We start from the raw sequence: 15,293 nt of genomic DNA on the forward strand, positions 1-15,293 counted from the left end.
ACTCTTAACTTTTATAAGAATATCTCTTTGGATTTGAGACTTTAGTCTTTGCAACTTTACAGATCTTCTTTATGCACCAAGAGCTTGTAACACTCCAAAGAGAAAGGAAAATTTGAAATCGCATCATATGACCCCTTTAAGACAAATCGTGCAAACTAAATTCAGGCGGCTCCAGCTAATGAAAAAAAAAGAAAGAAAACAAAACCAAAAAAACAAACCATATCAAACAAACAAACAAAAACCATATCAAACAAACAAACAAAAAGATACACACACACAAAACTAAACAAATCCCCAAGCAAAACAATCAAACAAAAGAAAACAAAAAACAAAACCCACAGCAAAAGGTGATGCATATATTAAAAAGGTGACCAGCTTTTTATTAACTGGAAAGCTGGACTTGCATTTAAATAGTTTCCTTTACCTCTATATATGGTTTCACAATGCAATATGCAAATTATAGGTGCACATCTAGAAACAAACATATTCACAACATTCACAGATCTCAGTACTCACCCTCCGAGGCCTTGGAACTGCTAAGCTGCTCAGATTTATCCCCTGATCCACCTGGATTACTTTTACCGCTGAGTCAGGTGGAAAAAGAGTCGAGAAATAATCTGTTATCTCATCAATCACAGAATTTGGGTGTGACAGGTTGAATCATGACATTGATATGCAGTTATAGGAAAAACGGCCTGTTAGAAAAACAAGATGAAATGCTGGTACTTACGATATAACTGTGTTGGTTGACACTATGTATTCTACTTCTTTGGTCCAAGGATTTATAAAACTAAACCACTGACTTTGTAAGGTTACAAAAGAGCCATATTTCGTTTTAAACTTATAGCAGTTTGTCTCAATCTTCTCTTTACTCCTCAGCACTGTGAAAAGAGGTGACCAAAATGACATATTAAAGGAAGTGCAACCAAAAATAAAATTGTCATTTACTCATAAAACCAGTCACTCCAATCCCATATTATGTTTTATATTTGACAGAATACAAAATTGTGGCTGAACGTACTGATGACTTATTTGCATATGATAAAAGTAAATGTGGATCCAGGCTGTTAAGCTCCAAATGACCAAAAGTGCAATAAAAGCAGTCAATATGACTTTTGTGCTATATTTTAAGAGCTTGACAGACCTTTGTCAGATGGAAGAGTAACACTTTTTCTTCTCATCTTTTTTCCACAGAAAAAACTTATAAAGCATGGGAATGTGTAAACAAAGATAAACAAACAAAGGTAATAAATGCCACATTTAGTTGTATATGCATGTAATCCAGTATTACACTCTGAGGCACTGCCCTGGTGTATCTGCCATTGAAAGCTCTTCTAATGTTCTTTAGAAGTAAGACTAATGATTAATGATGGATGATGAGGATTTGGCTACTCGTGTCCTTCTCTGTACAAATGTCTTAGGCAATCTGCCCAGTTTCTTGGAAAATACTTTCAGGAAAACCTGTTTAGAGCTCCAGTGTTCTTAATGGTAAGAATCTGGATGCACTGTACCTTTTCGGTGTCTATCTGCCAAATGAGGCAGGTCGTCCAGATGGAAGTATTCATAGCAGGATGTGCCTAGCAGCTCCTGGGGTAAATAACCCAGAATGGTGGTGGCTCTGTGTGTGCAATATAAAAAGAATGCAGTTTTTAAAATCACATTTTTCACTGTGAAACTTAAAAGGAGAAGCAAGTAACTTTTTTAGAGACAACTCCCAGAGAAATTGCCATAGTGTTTACACTATCAAAACATTACTCTTTTTATTTTAGCATCTAGGCTATCCTGACATGACAACATTGGCTAAACCAATGCTGAGAGTTTGAGGCAAATCTGCATGCCTGACCAACCGCAGATGTCAAGAGTGTTGACAAAAAAAAAAAAAAAAAAAACTTAAAGCAGTCATTATATTTGGTACATCATAAATTACACATGGATTATTATAGGATAATTATTATTATAGAAAATTTGCATTTTTTATAATTAGAATTTTATGTAACTAATTTTATATAGTTTACTTAAAAATACTGTTAGTTACTCCCCAAAATTAAATATTATCTCAATAACAAATATCCAAATGCAACGGTCTCCTTTTAACAATTGGTAAACTAATGCATGTTCTGGAAAGAAAATGTTATAATTATATATAAGAATATATTTTTTCATTTTTCTAAAATATTGTATATAATAATTACTTTTATTAAAAGGGGTGCACGTAAGTGGTGCACAGGTGCGCATACATGACAAAAAAAAAAAAAGTAAGGAAATGTGCAAGTAAATGTGTAAATTCATTCAGACTGCTCATTTGCGCACCTACAAAATAAAAGCTAGCTGATTTTAGGTTTGAAAATGAAAATTCATAAACATTGGGTCTAAATCATTAACATTAGCATTGTATTTTTAAGTGTACTATAAAATTATTGTATTTTTATTTAATACTCACTTTTTATGTTTAAGATAATAATATCATCACACTTTATTATTTTATAAAAAAAAAAAACTAAATTAATAATGTGCAATATTTTTTTTTGTATTTAATTATTATTTTTTAGTTATATTCAATGGGTCACTCTCCAGGTACACTCATGAGAACCAGACTTTATGAAAAAGTTATGTGCACCCCTGTTTATTAATTTAGATTTGATAGTTATTTTTATATAATTTATATAGACTACTAAATAAACCATTTTAAGTTAATTACTCCCCAACAGACAGTTAATACTGACAAAGAGTTAACTATTATCTGAATAACAAATACCTAAAAGTTGTCTCCTCTTAACAAGTGGGAAACTAAGTCCAAGTTTTGAAAAGAAAACGCATGCCGCCCTCTAGTGAGAATGAAGTCCCCATGTACAGTCAACTTACTACGGAACATACCAGGCAAGGGAAAGTTATGTAGGTAATTACATACTGTGGAGCTAGTTTGCACAGATGACTATGATTATGCACACAAACAATTGCCAGTCACAAAAATTCACATTTATTTATTCCCAAAACAAGAGTCAAATTACCGTTGATCCACAAAGGTGAATTTGCCATCCATGGCGTAGCGGGTGACAAATTCAGTGGGCTTGACCTTGATCTCTCCGTTGGCCTGCGGGAGGGTGTGGGGGTGCACGCGGCCCACTGCTACCAGGCAGCTGAAGTGGGAGCTCTCTTTATCCGTCTCGGCCTCCCCCTCTGTGCCTAGCTGGTGCGTGGGCCAGGTGCGCATGTAGCCCGTGCAGTGCACAGTGCAGTACCGCTGTGACTCTGTTGGGGCAGTCAATCAAAACAGAGTCAATTTACAGGTGAGCTGTGAGCCAAATGTTCCACCATATGTTGTTAAAGAGGAACACAAAGGTGCACGTTTCATTCCCTTTTGGATTTGCTTGATTTAATCTAAAAACGTGCCATGACAAACATCTGACAAATGTTTTTTTTTTCCAGTGTTGTGACAAATGTGATATGTAGGAAAGCTTAAATATAAGCTTTTGCTCAACATGTTGAACATACTGTAATTTTGAAAAACTAAGAAGAGAGACATTGCCAGTCTGAAGCCAAGAATATAGAACCTTTATTTAACTTCTTTTTTTTTTCTTTTTACAGAAAAATCATAACAGACAGTGGATTTCTGCTCTTCTGATTCACTTGTCATGTCATCATTAAAATTGGAAAACCATCTTTAACAACTTGATTGTAAAAACAGGATGAGCTCCTGATGTATCCTGACTGAAATGCTACTGACCTTTCTTTTTTGAAGCCCCAGCCTGGAAGTCCTTCTCTTCTTTGACGGTAACTTTGTTGTACTTCATTCGGCAGAAGAATGAGCGCCGGGCTCCAGAGCAAAGCCGAGCCACTCCGACGGGCAGCTCAGCCTGCACCTGCAATCCCGCTGCACATAAACACCAGTCAGATTGGTCGAAAGAATGATTTTCCCAAAAACGCATATTTTATTTACTCACCCTCATGTTGTACCTAATTTTTTTTACCAAAAGCAATCCTACGGCTTCGGAAAACTTCAAATACAGCACATGAGTCATATGGACTACTTTTGCTGTGCTTTATGCCAGGAAACAGGTTTGAAACATGTGGGAGAGTAAATAATCAACTAAGAATGAATAATGAAAAAAAAAGTCTGGGGTTGGTAAAGATTCTATTTTAAAGAAATTAATACTTGTAGTGATCAAAGGTGACAGTTAAGATATTTATAATGTTACGAAAGATTTAAATGCTGTTCTTTTGAACATTCTACTAATCAAAAATGGTGTTCACAGAAATATTAAGCAGAAGCACTGTTGTCAACATTGTTAATAATAAAAAATGTTATTTGAACACCAAATCAGCATTAGAATTATTTCCGAAGGATCATGTGACACTGACGACTGGAGTAATGGCTGCGCAAAATTCGACTTTGCCACCACAGGAATAAATTACATTTTAAAATATATTAAAATAGAAATCACTCATTTTAAATGGTAATAATATTATAGGAATATTACTGTTTTTACGATCAAATAAATGCATCCTTGTTGGTCATAAGAGAATTCTTACTAACCCCAAACATTTGAATGATGGTGTATAGTATACTGTATATTTATTAAGCAGACAGAGTACAATGTGCATGCTACAGACATAAAACTGTATAAGCATTTCAGAAAAGCATTCAGGAAACACACACACAAACTTAACACAACAGTCTATTACGGCCAAAGTATGTTTACTTTTGGCGTCTATGAGGCGCTCCCGCGGGTAGAGTTCAGAGGCAGACAGCTGTTCCTTCACTTTACCAATGTCCTTAGGATGAACATAATCAAACAGGCTCTGTCCAATTAACTCCGTCTGGGGAGAAAAACACTCAAATGAGCCATGATTTAACTAATGCATTTTGCCAACAGGTCAGATCATAAACCTAATTGTTTATTACCAGGTAAACAAATGCCGTTTTTAAAACACCCCTTAAAATGAACAGTTAAATGTTTAGACATACTAGACTGATTATGTTTCTTATGATCTCAAAAAGCGTACTATTAACGGCAAATATAATTCTTAAAGGATTGGCATTAGTTTTATAGACAACAATGTTTCCAAAATCAAAGAACAGTTCAAATTTGGAATGCTTAATCTCAAGAATTCCTGAAAAATGCTTCCAAATTTTTATTTATATAAATATATAGATAGATAGATAGATAGAGAGAGATAGAGAGAGAGAGAGAGAGAGAGAGAGAGAGAGTTACTATATAAGTAGGACACTTGCTTTTTAAGCCGTGATGACTTTACTATGATTCTATGATGTGGAAAATGGCAAAAAAGAAAGAATGAGTATATGTGACTAATCTTTTGTCTGGTAGTGGTAGTGTACATCTGTTCATAATTACAGCACTTATTATTAAAAAAATGTGTTATATATACACACACATATATATATATATATATATTGTTGAACTGTCCTACCCGACTGTAATTCAGCATTTTTGAAACCGATTCTGAGACAAAGACTATCTTCCCACGGTCACAGCCAACCACAAAGAGAAATCCATCCGCAGCCTGGACAAGAGATAGAGATAGAAAGAGATCATTTAGGGTTGATGTTGTAATTTCACAATCGCAAACAGTCAAAATGCCCTGTTTAAACAAAAGCTATTTTCGGAGTCTTTTCCACCCACATAATCAATAATTTGCAGTGATAGTTCTTCTGCTGTTACAAATAGCTTTAAGACATGGTTCTATAAATTGTAGGATTTACCCTTAGGACAAGGTGTTTGAGCTCATCGTCTGGGAGGAATGCAGGTTTGTAATTGGCTTCTGCAAACGAGCTGGTTGCTCCTGAAAAACAGGCACTCCATTACCCCACATACATTCAAGAACATTCATCACCGTTTGCTTTGCTTTAATTAGGTATTCATGAAGGAAAATACATTTTTCAAGCTCAATATTTGTCTTTGTGTTTGCTAGGCTACACAAAAAGCAAATCTAGGTACCTTTGAGTGATTTGAGGTGCTGGACAGCCATTCGTAACACAGTGAGTTTGTCAAGCTTGCGGGACATGGGGTTACAGGTGGGAATCATCGCTGCCAACTCGTCAATCAGGTTATTCATCTTATCTCGCCGTCGTTTCTCGATCTGACTGTGAGGTTCCCTACAAGATGACATTTATGTTGCAAGTACCACTGAACTCCACTAAGCTGAAATATAACGTCACTTAGTGTTTTTTTTTTTAGTGTTTGAATTTCAATGACAGTGGAAACTTCAAATTTAACAACTAAATAATAATAATAATAATAATAACTTTAAAAAAGTAGATAAATAAATAAAAAATAAAATAATTTTTTGTGATAAGTACCTGACACACTTAATTTTTAAGTGCTGGTTGTCTCCTTCCGATCTAAGAAAACATAATAATAAAAGACATACAAGTGTTAAAAGTAATGATTAAAATCGTAGATCAAGGTGAGCCATATTGAGTTTCGTAATAGGCTTAGTACCTTCCCTGATCGTCCTCCATATCCTCCTCTAGATTTGATGCAGATTTAGTTTCCCTGGAAACAAAGTGGTGAGATGATTAAAGTGACTCATGAAATGCTGCCGTGATTCTAAGAGGACGTTAAACACAGACCACGCACATCCTTTTTCCCAATGCATCTCGACTCATTCAGAAAAGCAGGACAGGGGCTAACAGGCCAAACAAGAGGATATTAGTCATCAGTTATAAAATCCAAATATCTAATATATTAATGTCTTACATTCTCACACCCATGCACATACTTTTTCAAGAAACTAGGGCTCAGTGGTATGAGGATATTTAACATATATAGACATTTATGTGGGATGGACTTTACTTTAATCACAAAGAAACATGGAGTAATGCAAAAAACAAAGCGGCAAAGATATACGGCTGTACAACAACTATGTGACTCATCTCATCAATACAAATTAAACCTATGCAGTCAATGTGACTTATCCAGGCAGCATTAAAAGGCAGTACAAATAGTACAGAACTACAATTTTTTCATGTTTTTGGTGGTTTGTGTCCATCAAGCTACAAATGAAAAGATAGAGGAATGAAAAGGAGATTTGAGATAGTTAAAAATACAAAATAAATTATACTACTATTCAAAAGCCACATTTATTACAGTAAAAACAGTAATTGTGAAATATTACAATTTAAAATGACTGTTTTCTCTTTTAATATATTTTAAAATATATTTTATTCCTGTGATGGCAAAGCTGAATTTTCAGCAGCCCTTACTCCAGTCTTCAGTTTCACATGATCCTTCAGAAATCATTCTAATATGCTGATTTGGTGCTCAAGAATAATTTCTTATTATGGGTAATATAATTTTGTAAAAGCCATGATACATTTTTCCAGGATTCTTGATGAAGTTCAAAAGAACAGTATTTATCTGAATTCTTTTGTAACATTATACATGTCCTTAGTATCAGTTTTTAATAATTTAACGCATCCTTGTCTTTGGCGAATAACAGTATTAATTTAACACAAATAAAAAAACACTTTTGAGCAAATTCACAATTACTTTTTTATAATTTTTATTATTTAAGATAAGATTTAAGCATTTAAATAACTAGATTATTTAAAAATAGGCATTGCCACGCAAACAATTCTTCAAACCATTTAAATAAACCATTTCCAATCTTTAATTTCTTATTACTGCAAAAAAAACAATATTGTGGTTTATAAAGTAACTGTCATATTTTGTCAAAATGCCAGCCTCTACTAGTGACGAATGTAAATATATGTCAACAATGCTGTTTGCACTACGCTCTTCCATTACTTGATCTTTTTATTTGGTGCGTCAATCTGTTAAGTTACTTAGTATAGGAAATTATGATCCACACTCACGAGATGTCTTCTATTTTCGTTTTATTTTACATTCATTATTAATGGGGAAAAGGCACAAACGTGTCTTTTCCCATTAGTAATGAATGTAAAATAAAACTAAAAAAAGAATGTAAATATATGTAAATATGCTCACGGGTTGTCCATGCTGCCTTTCCGTTTTCTGGGCAGCTCCATGCCTGAGGCCATGCCGGTGGCTGAGGTGGGGGTCATCAAACCAGACAGAGAGACAGAGAGGCCCTGGGGTTCTTCCTCTAATGCGTCTCCTGCCAATGGTGGGAGGGATTTATTATAGTAAACTTACAAAAAGAAACATGCCAAAACACAACTGCGTGCTACATATTGGAACCAGGGCACTGTGGAAAAGATTTCATAACAGACATCTAAAGAATCAGACCATCTGTAATCGGCGAATTTTTGTGTGAATTCAGAGTGATACTTTTTGTCTGTGTGGTGAACTGGTGATAATAAACAGGACATTTTTTTTTATCTTGTGAAAGTCGTCTTAAAAGAGTAATCTTAAAACCCAGAAACCCAGTTTAGCTGGTTCTTAGAAAGAAAAGTTCACAGAGAACTACTTGCCGCATTGAGGCTGGGCGACCATGAGCACAATACATACAGACAACCTACTTCACCTCCACAAAAACGTGCATCACTCTTTCCTTTATGCACATCTATACACCCATTCAGACAAGAAGGAATATGCAAGTTCATTTTAATACACAGTCTTTGACTTCCTGTACAAACAAAGCTTTAAAATGAGAAGCGTTTTATAGCAGTGTATCTATTTCTATTTACATAATATCCAGTCTCCATTATTGAGGACAGAACAGCACTGTCAAACATTAAGATCATGCATCTGTTGAGTTAAAACAGCTTTAGTTTCTGGTTTTTGGCTAAAATCACTGCAGCATTTAGTCATCGTTGCAAATGAAAGCAAATTACTCTGATGGAAGACATATTGTCAATTCAATTTCAGTTTTGGTTTCTATATATCAAAGTAAAATAAAATAGCCCAAGTGTGATTATTCAAATTAATATAAAATAATAATTATAAATATTATTATTATTATTGAAATAATATCAACAATTAGCCCATGCTGAAGTAAAGCTACAGTGTGAATGCAAATAAATAAATAAATAAAGAAATCTCTTCACATATTATTATTATTATTATTATTACTGAAATAAGAACAAATAGACCATGCTGAAGTAAAGCCACAATGTGAATGCAAATAAATACATTTCTTCACATAGTATTATTATTATTATTATTATTATTATTATTATTACAACATTGGAAAAATAAAAATTATTTCCATGAAATGAAAAATGCTATTATTGATTAAATTAGTATTACTCTTATTATTGAAATAACCCCTAGTTCATGCCAAAGTAAAGCTACAATGTGAATGCAAAAAAATAAAAAAAATAAAAATAATAACAATAATAATTAAGAAAATAAAACTCCACACAATATTACTACATTTATTATTATTTCAACAATAACAACTGAAAAAGAAAAAAAAAAATGAAGAAGTTCGATATTATTATTATTGAAAACAACTAGCCCATATAAAGGGTAAAACTACAAAGTGAATGCAAAGAATAAAATGAAGCTCTTCACACTTTACTGTTTATCATGTTGCAGTTCAAATCACAATCTTTGTTGCACTAACTGTAACATTACTTTTCTGAGCAAACTGTGCAGCTCTACCTGGCAGACACATAATGGAGCTGTATTTGCCATCTGTTATTGCCATTGACCACCATAATCCATTCACAAACTCCCTGCAAGCAGAGCACCTTATTCATGAAGAGGCTTTAATGGTGCAGTCTGTTTTCTCGCCTGTTTCACCTGTTGCTTTAAGCCTCTAAGATCAACAGATACGCTCCACCTCATCAGACCCTGAACTGCATCTGCGCCTCCTCCTCAGACCGGCCATGTGTACACGTGCATGTACTTTGCTTGTGTGTGTGTGTGTGTGTGTGTGTTGTCACAGGTTCAGGTGACAATGGAACAGGCCAGGCCAAACACAGCTTGTGCCCCTGGCTCCTATATTTAACAGTGCTCTGCATGCCTAGTGACCTAAATAGTCGTTAACAGATCGGCAACAACCTGATTTTTAATCCTGTGTGCTGGAGTGAAGATCTGCGGCGGGATTATTTGGTTTTATGAGGCCGATAGGAAGGCCGCACCCAACAGTGAAGAGCTCCGTCTTTCACTTGCTCATGATATTACCTGGACTTCACTGACCTGCATTCGGATACTAGTGCTCATGACGACTGTGTGATGTCATTTGCACAAGCGAAAGGCCATTTCACTGACTCACTATTCATTTTCCATGATGGATCATTCAAATGCATATAAACATATATGTAGGCTATACACAAGCCTACGTCCAATTATTTTCAAAGTATTCAACCTCAAAAAGAACACATCACTCATCACCTTAACCATACCTACTTCTGAAAACAAATGCATTTTAAGTGTAATTATACTCTTTAAATGTCATTAAAAGCAATACACACACAAGTTGCAAAATGCCTAAATCATTTACTAGATTATCTGTCTAAATAACTTGGAAAAACAATCAATGCAAGCACTACTTGTCATCACGGAGAAAAATGATCACAAGGTGAGGTAATTATTCGTGATACTTTGCACTGTTACCATAGAGCTGCACAAGAAACATGTCCAAACTCAATTTATTTACGTCAAATGTTGTGCAAGAAACGTGACAAAAGTGTGTGAAAGTAGGTCAGTGAATCCACTTCAATGTTTTTAGCTTTGGCACACTTTTGGCACCACACCTTGGTAGTATTTTATGTCTCACTGTTGAGTATTAAATTAACTGTTAAGCTAAATGTTGGACAAACAGGTAACCACAGGGTTTAATTATAACTATGTTGACGTCACAAGTTTTTATGTCCTGTAAACTTAGAAGACTGGTTTTCTGTGATGTATTGAATGCTCTTGCAAATTCCCTCAATAAGTCAGCTCTATTGATGTGTGGGAAGAAGGATCTGCTGTAACTTATAAAATAAATATTTACTCATTTGTGACTCAAAAGCTTAAGTAAGAGCTAGCTTACAATCATTCAGTCACTAAACAACAACAGGGTCATCAGGACTTCGACAAAGCAGAGGGTCTGGTTTCAACCTGAATGGGTTTATTTTTTAATAATGACTGGCTGACTGTAGATTATTCCACTTATTAAATGGCTACTTACCAAAACAACTAAATAATAAATTAACGAAATATTGATTAAATAAACAGACATCAAATACTGATTTCAGCTAAAAATGATTTGTTAAGAACAGATGACAACAGTCAATTAGTTTGGCACTCATTATACAACAATATTGGGTAACTGACCAATAACAATCTATAACTAATATTTCGCATAATATAATACACTTATTATGTCCGCACTTATGCTATATGCTAAGCTTGCTGATAACATGTGCAACTGACAAATGGTATAGTGCCTTATTAGAAATTTAACAGCAAATGGTTGATGATTCAGATGAAAAACCATGTTAATTCTTCCCACAGTTAAATAAAACATTGGTGCGTTACATTCACTAAAGCGTGAACGTCAATTACTAATGTCTACTTATTGTCTAGGTTGTTTAAAACCACAAATCAAGCCGGTTGAAGCATTATGGCATTGGATGGTGGATTTTCTGTATGACGAAAGCAAAACACTGCAATAATGCCACAATAATGTTCAATGCAAGGCAATTATGTTCATTTTTTTCAGACTTTTCCATATTAATGTAGTGAAAATTACTCAGTTGCATGGTGTGCTCTATTTTTCAGTTCAGTTTTAGACTTAGAGTTGCTTAAGAAATTTGTCTACAATGTGAGAATCCGTAGACATGACAATAGGCCTGTCACGATAACAACATTTTGTTGTGCAATATAATTGCGATAAGCGATATTATTGTCATTCTAAAGACCATTTTATGCCACTGAATATATAATCATAATGTAACAGCATTTGTGATAAGTCGATATATTGATTATTACGACAGGCCTTCATGACAAATGTCTAAAACAAAAAGTAAAAAAAGGCATTCAGTTTAGACATGACCTAATTTTTCTAACAAATACAAAAGTGACTTGCCTCAACAGCTGGCAATTTATCAATAGACTGATTTAAAAGAATTAAATTAGTCTATTTTGATAATTAGGCAACTAACCCATGGCTATAACCACTAGATAAGCTACAAAATTATGACACTCCTATTTAAAGAAAAAAAATGTAAGTCTCTTGATTTTTATAAAAATGTAAGAATAAAAGTATAATGTAGTTATAAAAGCATCAATCTTCTTGACAAATTGTCTTTCAAATTTCTAATGGATCACAACAAGAAGTCTTCATTTACTTATCTCTTATAAGCAAAACTGTGAACTTTTAATGTATTAATTATTATTGCTTTTAATCCATGTACACTTTGTATTGTGAGTTTCAGTAAAGAAAGTTTGCTTATATTTCATTCTAACACAACTAGCCATAAATGAAAGACACATAAGCATCAGATTTAGAAATCATTTTGATGTGGGTTTGTAATAAACTGGATAAGTAAATGGTAAATTCTTTGAGCTTGATGCTGGCACTGCTTTATGCAAATCTCAAAGCTTACCAGGCATCTGGCCCTTCTACATAAAAAAAAATAAACTGCTCTACAAACATGCGAATGACCAAGAAACACCAATAATGCAATAACAAAAAAAAAATAAAAATCATGTGCACACAAATCTTAATAGTTTCTCTGAAAACAAGGGAAGAATAAATGCTTAACATCTAAATAGCATGATCCAAAAAAAAAAAAATCTAATGTCTAGACATGAAGGCAACAGGAAACTGTCTCTTCGACATGAGAGGAAATCAAGACAAGCTGTAAAACTGGCACACAGAGTTGAGATGTGACAATCAGAACATTATCAAAACAATCATTCTTAACTATTATTTCTGAGATTTAAAGAGGTCTGTAAAGTGGTCCTTGAGAACGAGACCTTGAACAAGACTCTCCCATTCAGTTTAATAAAAACGCATTCTTAAAATAGCCTCACCATTCAAATCGCAAGAGCCTCTTCAGAGACCATGACAAAGTGTATATGCAACACTTATATGTGCGGCACATAATAAGATGATCCACTAGACTGCAATCTTAAATTCTCTGCTGAATAATTTTGCTTTTAACTGTACTTATGTCCGTTTGCACATATAAAAATAATACATTAAAATTTCTATAACATTTCTCAGAAACAAATGTGCAACTACTTTCAAAGCTCTCTATTTCACACAATGCAGTCCTCAACATTGGATGATTTGAGATGTATAAAACTCTTCCCTGTAGCTCAGGATTATGAGGTTCCATTAGTGTCAAAAATAAGTCGACTGCTTTGTACTATACATTTGTCTTTGTCTACAGTCATTGCCTACTTCGTGTTTCTCAAGATGGCGGCGCGTTCACACGCTGCGGCTTCTCTCTCTCCTGACAGAAAGGTGTTTTCGTGTTTTTTGTGTATGTTGTATGTTGACGTCATCTTAATCTGTCGTCCTGCTTGCCTTTTCTCTGTCGTTTAATTACTGTCGTCCTTATTGTCGTTTTGTTCTGTCGTCCAGTCATCTTGTTCTGTCATCCTTACTATCGTCCTAACTGTCATCCTAACTGTTGTCCTTACTGTCGTCTTGTTCTGTCATCTTAACTGTCGTCTTGTTCTGTCATCTTGTTCTGTCGTCCTAACTGTCGTCTTGCTAACTGTTGTCCTTACTGTCGTCCTGTTCTGTCATCTTAACTGTCGTCTTGTTCTGTCGTCCTAACTGTCGTCTTGTTCTGTCGTCCTAACTGTCGTCTTGATTCTGTTGTCCTTACTGTCGTCCTGTTCTGTCGTCTTAACTGTCGTCCTGTTCTGTCGTCTTAACTGTCGTCTTGTTCTGTCGTCCTAACTGTCGTCTTGTTCTGTCGTCCTTATCTGTCCTCCTAACTGTCGTCTTGTTCTGTCCTCCTAACTGTCGTCTTGTTCTGTCCTCCTAACTGTCGTCTTGTTCTGTCCTCCTAACTGTCGTCTTGTTCTGTCCTCCTAACTGTCGTCTTGTTCTGTCCTCCTAACTGTCGTCTTGTTCTGTCCTCCTAACTGTCGTCTTGTTCTGTCCTCCTAACTGTCGTCTTGTTCTGTCCTCCTAACTGTCGTCTTGTTCTGTCCTCCTAACTGTCGTCTTTACTGTCGTCCTAACTGTCGTCTTTACTGTCGTCCTAACTGTCGTCTTTACTGTCGTCCTAACTGTCGTCTTTACTGTCGTCCTAACTGTCGTCTTTACTGTCGTCCTAACTGTCGTCTTTACTGTCGTCCTAACTGTCGTCTTTACTGTCGTCCTAACTGTCGTCTTTACTGTCGTCCTAACTGTCGTCTTTACTGTCGTCCTAACTGTCATCTTATTCTGTCGTCCTTACTATCGTCCTAACTGTCATCTTTTTCTGTCGTCCTTACTATCGTCCTAACTGTCATCTTATTCTGTCGTCTTTACCGTCGTCTTGTTCTGTCGTCCTAACTGTCATCTTATTCTGTCGTCTTTACCGTCGTATTGTTCCTTCGTTCTAACTGTCATCGTATTCTGTCGTGCTTAATGTCGTCTTGTTCTGTCACCATAACCTTCATCAGCTCAGTAAAGTTAGTTTCACATTTCATATTCGACTAGGCTGCTTTAGGGACCGTCTGCAAATTCACCTCACAGTACAAAACGAAGTACAATAATTCATTCAAATTAATGTTTAGAAAAAAACTACTGTAATTCACCAAAAAAAGGCTTTTTTTATGTTCCAAAGGTTGTAGTATGTACCTAGTTACAAAACTTATGAGTTTGCCAATATCTCCCTTACTGTATGTACAGTGCTCAACATTTTTTATGAAAAAATTACAGTAATTTACCAATAGGTTTTTTTCATGTTCCAAAGGTTGTAGTATGTTCCTAGATACTGACATGTGAGATTTTGGCAGTATCTCTCGTCATATAGGCCTATGTACAGTACACAATTATTTTCATAAAAATTACTGTACGCAAAGTTTTTTTGTAGGTTGTAGTACATTTGCAGTTACAAGACTGACTTATGATTTGTGAAATTTTGCTCATACCTCCTTTACTGTATGTACAGTACACAAATATTTTTAGAAAAAAATATAGTAATTTATCAATAGGTTTTTTTATGTTCCAAAGCTTGTAGTACATTCCTAGTTATGAGACTGGCTTACTACAGGTGATATTTTGCCAATATCTCCTTTACTGTATGTGCAGTACACAAATATTTTTAGAAAAAGATTACTGTAATTTATCAAAAGGGTTTGTTTATGTTCCAAAGGTTGTAGTACACTCTTAGTTAAAAGACTGACTTACTACAGGTGAGATTTTGCTAATACCTCCCTTACTGTATGTACAGTACACAAATA

General features: G+C 34.8%; 1 protein-coding gene across 1 annotated transcript in view; it reads right to left on the minus strand.

The window, feature by feature from the left end:
- Positions 1-15,293, minus strand: part of bmal2 (basic helix-loop-helix ARNT like 2) — a 24,314-nt gene that overhangs the window by 2,693 nt on the left and 6,328 nt on the right. The window contains exons 2-13 of the mRNA XM_016483147.1: positions 7,971-8,100; positions 6,462-6,515; positions 6,320-6,361; positions 5,958-6,115; positions 5,723-5,802; positions 5,431-5,523; positions 4,701-4,818; positions 3,725-3,871; positions 3,009-3,249; positions 1,512-1,618; positions 731-881; positions 517-584 (exon numbers count right to left, since the gene is read on the minus strand). Coding sequence (XP_016338633.1) covers positions 517-584; positions 731-881; positions 1,512-1,618; positions 3,009-3,249; positions 3,725-3,871; positions 4,701-4,818; positions 5,431-5,523; positions 5,723-5,802; positions 5,958-6,115; positions 6,320-6,361; positions 6,462-6,515; positions 7,971-8,100 — 1,389 coding nt within the window. The remainder of the gene's footprint in view (positions 1-516; positions 585-730; positions 882-1,511; positions 1,619-3,008; positions 3,250-3,724; positions 3,872-4,700; positions 4,819-5,430; positions 5,524-5,722; positions 5,803-5,957; positions 6,116-6,319; positions 6,362-6,461; positions 6,516-7,970; positions 8,101-15,293) is intronic.

Source organism: Sinocyclocheilus anshuiensis, unplaced genomic scaffold (genome assembly GCF_001515605.1).
Source record: "Sinocyclocheilus anshuiensis isolate Anshui unplaced genomic scaffold, SAMN03320099.WGS_v1.1 scaffold481, whole genome shotgun sequence".
Classification (NCBI taxonomy): domain Eukaryota; kingdom Metazoa; phylum Chordata; class Actinopteri; order Cypriniformes; family Cyprinidae; genus Sinocyclocheilus; species Sinocyclocheilus anshuiensis.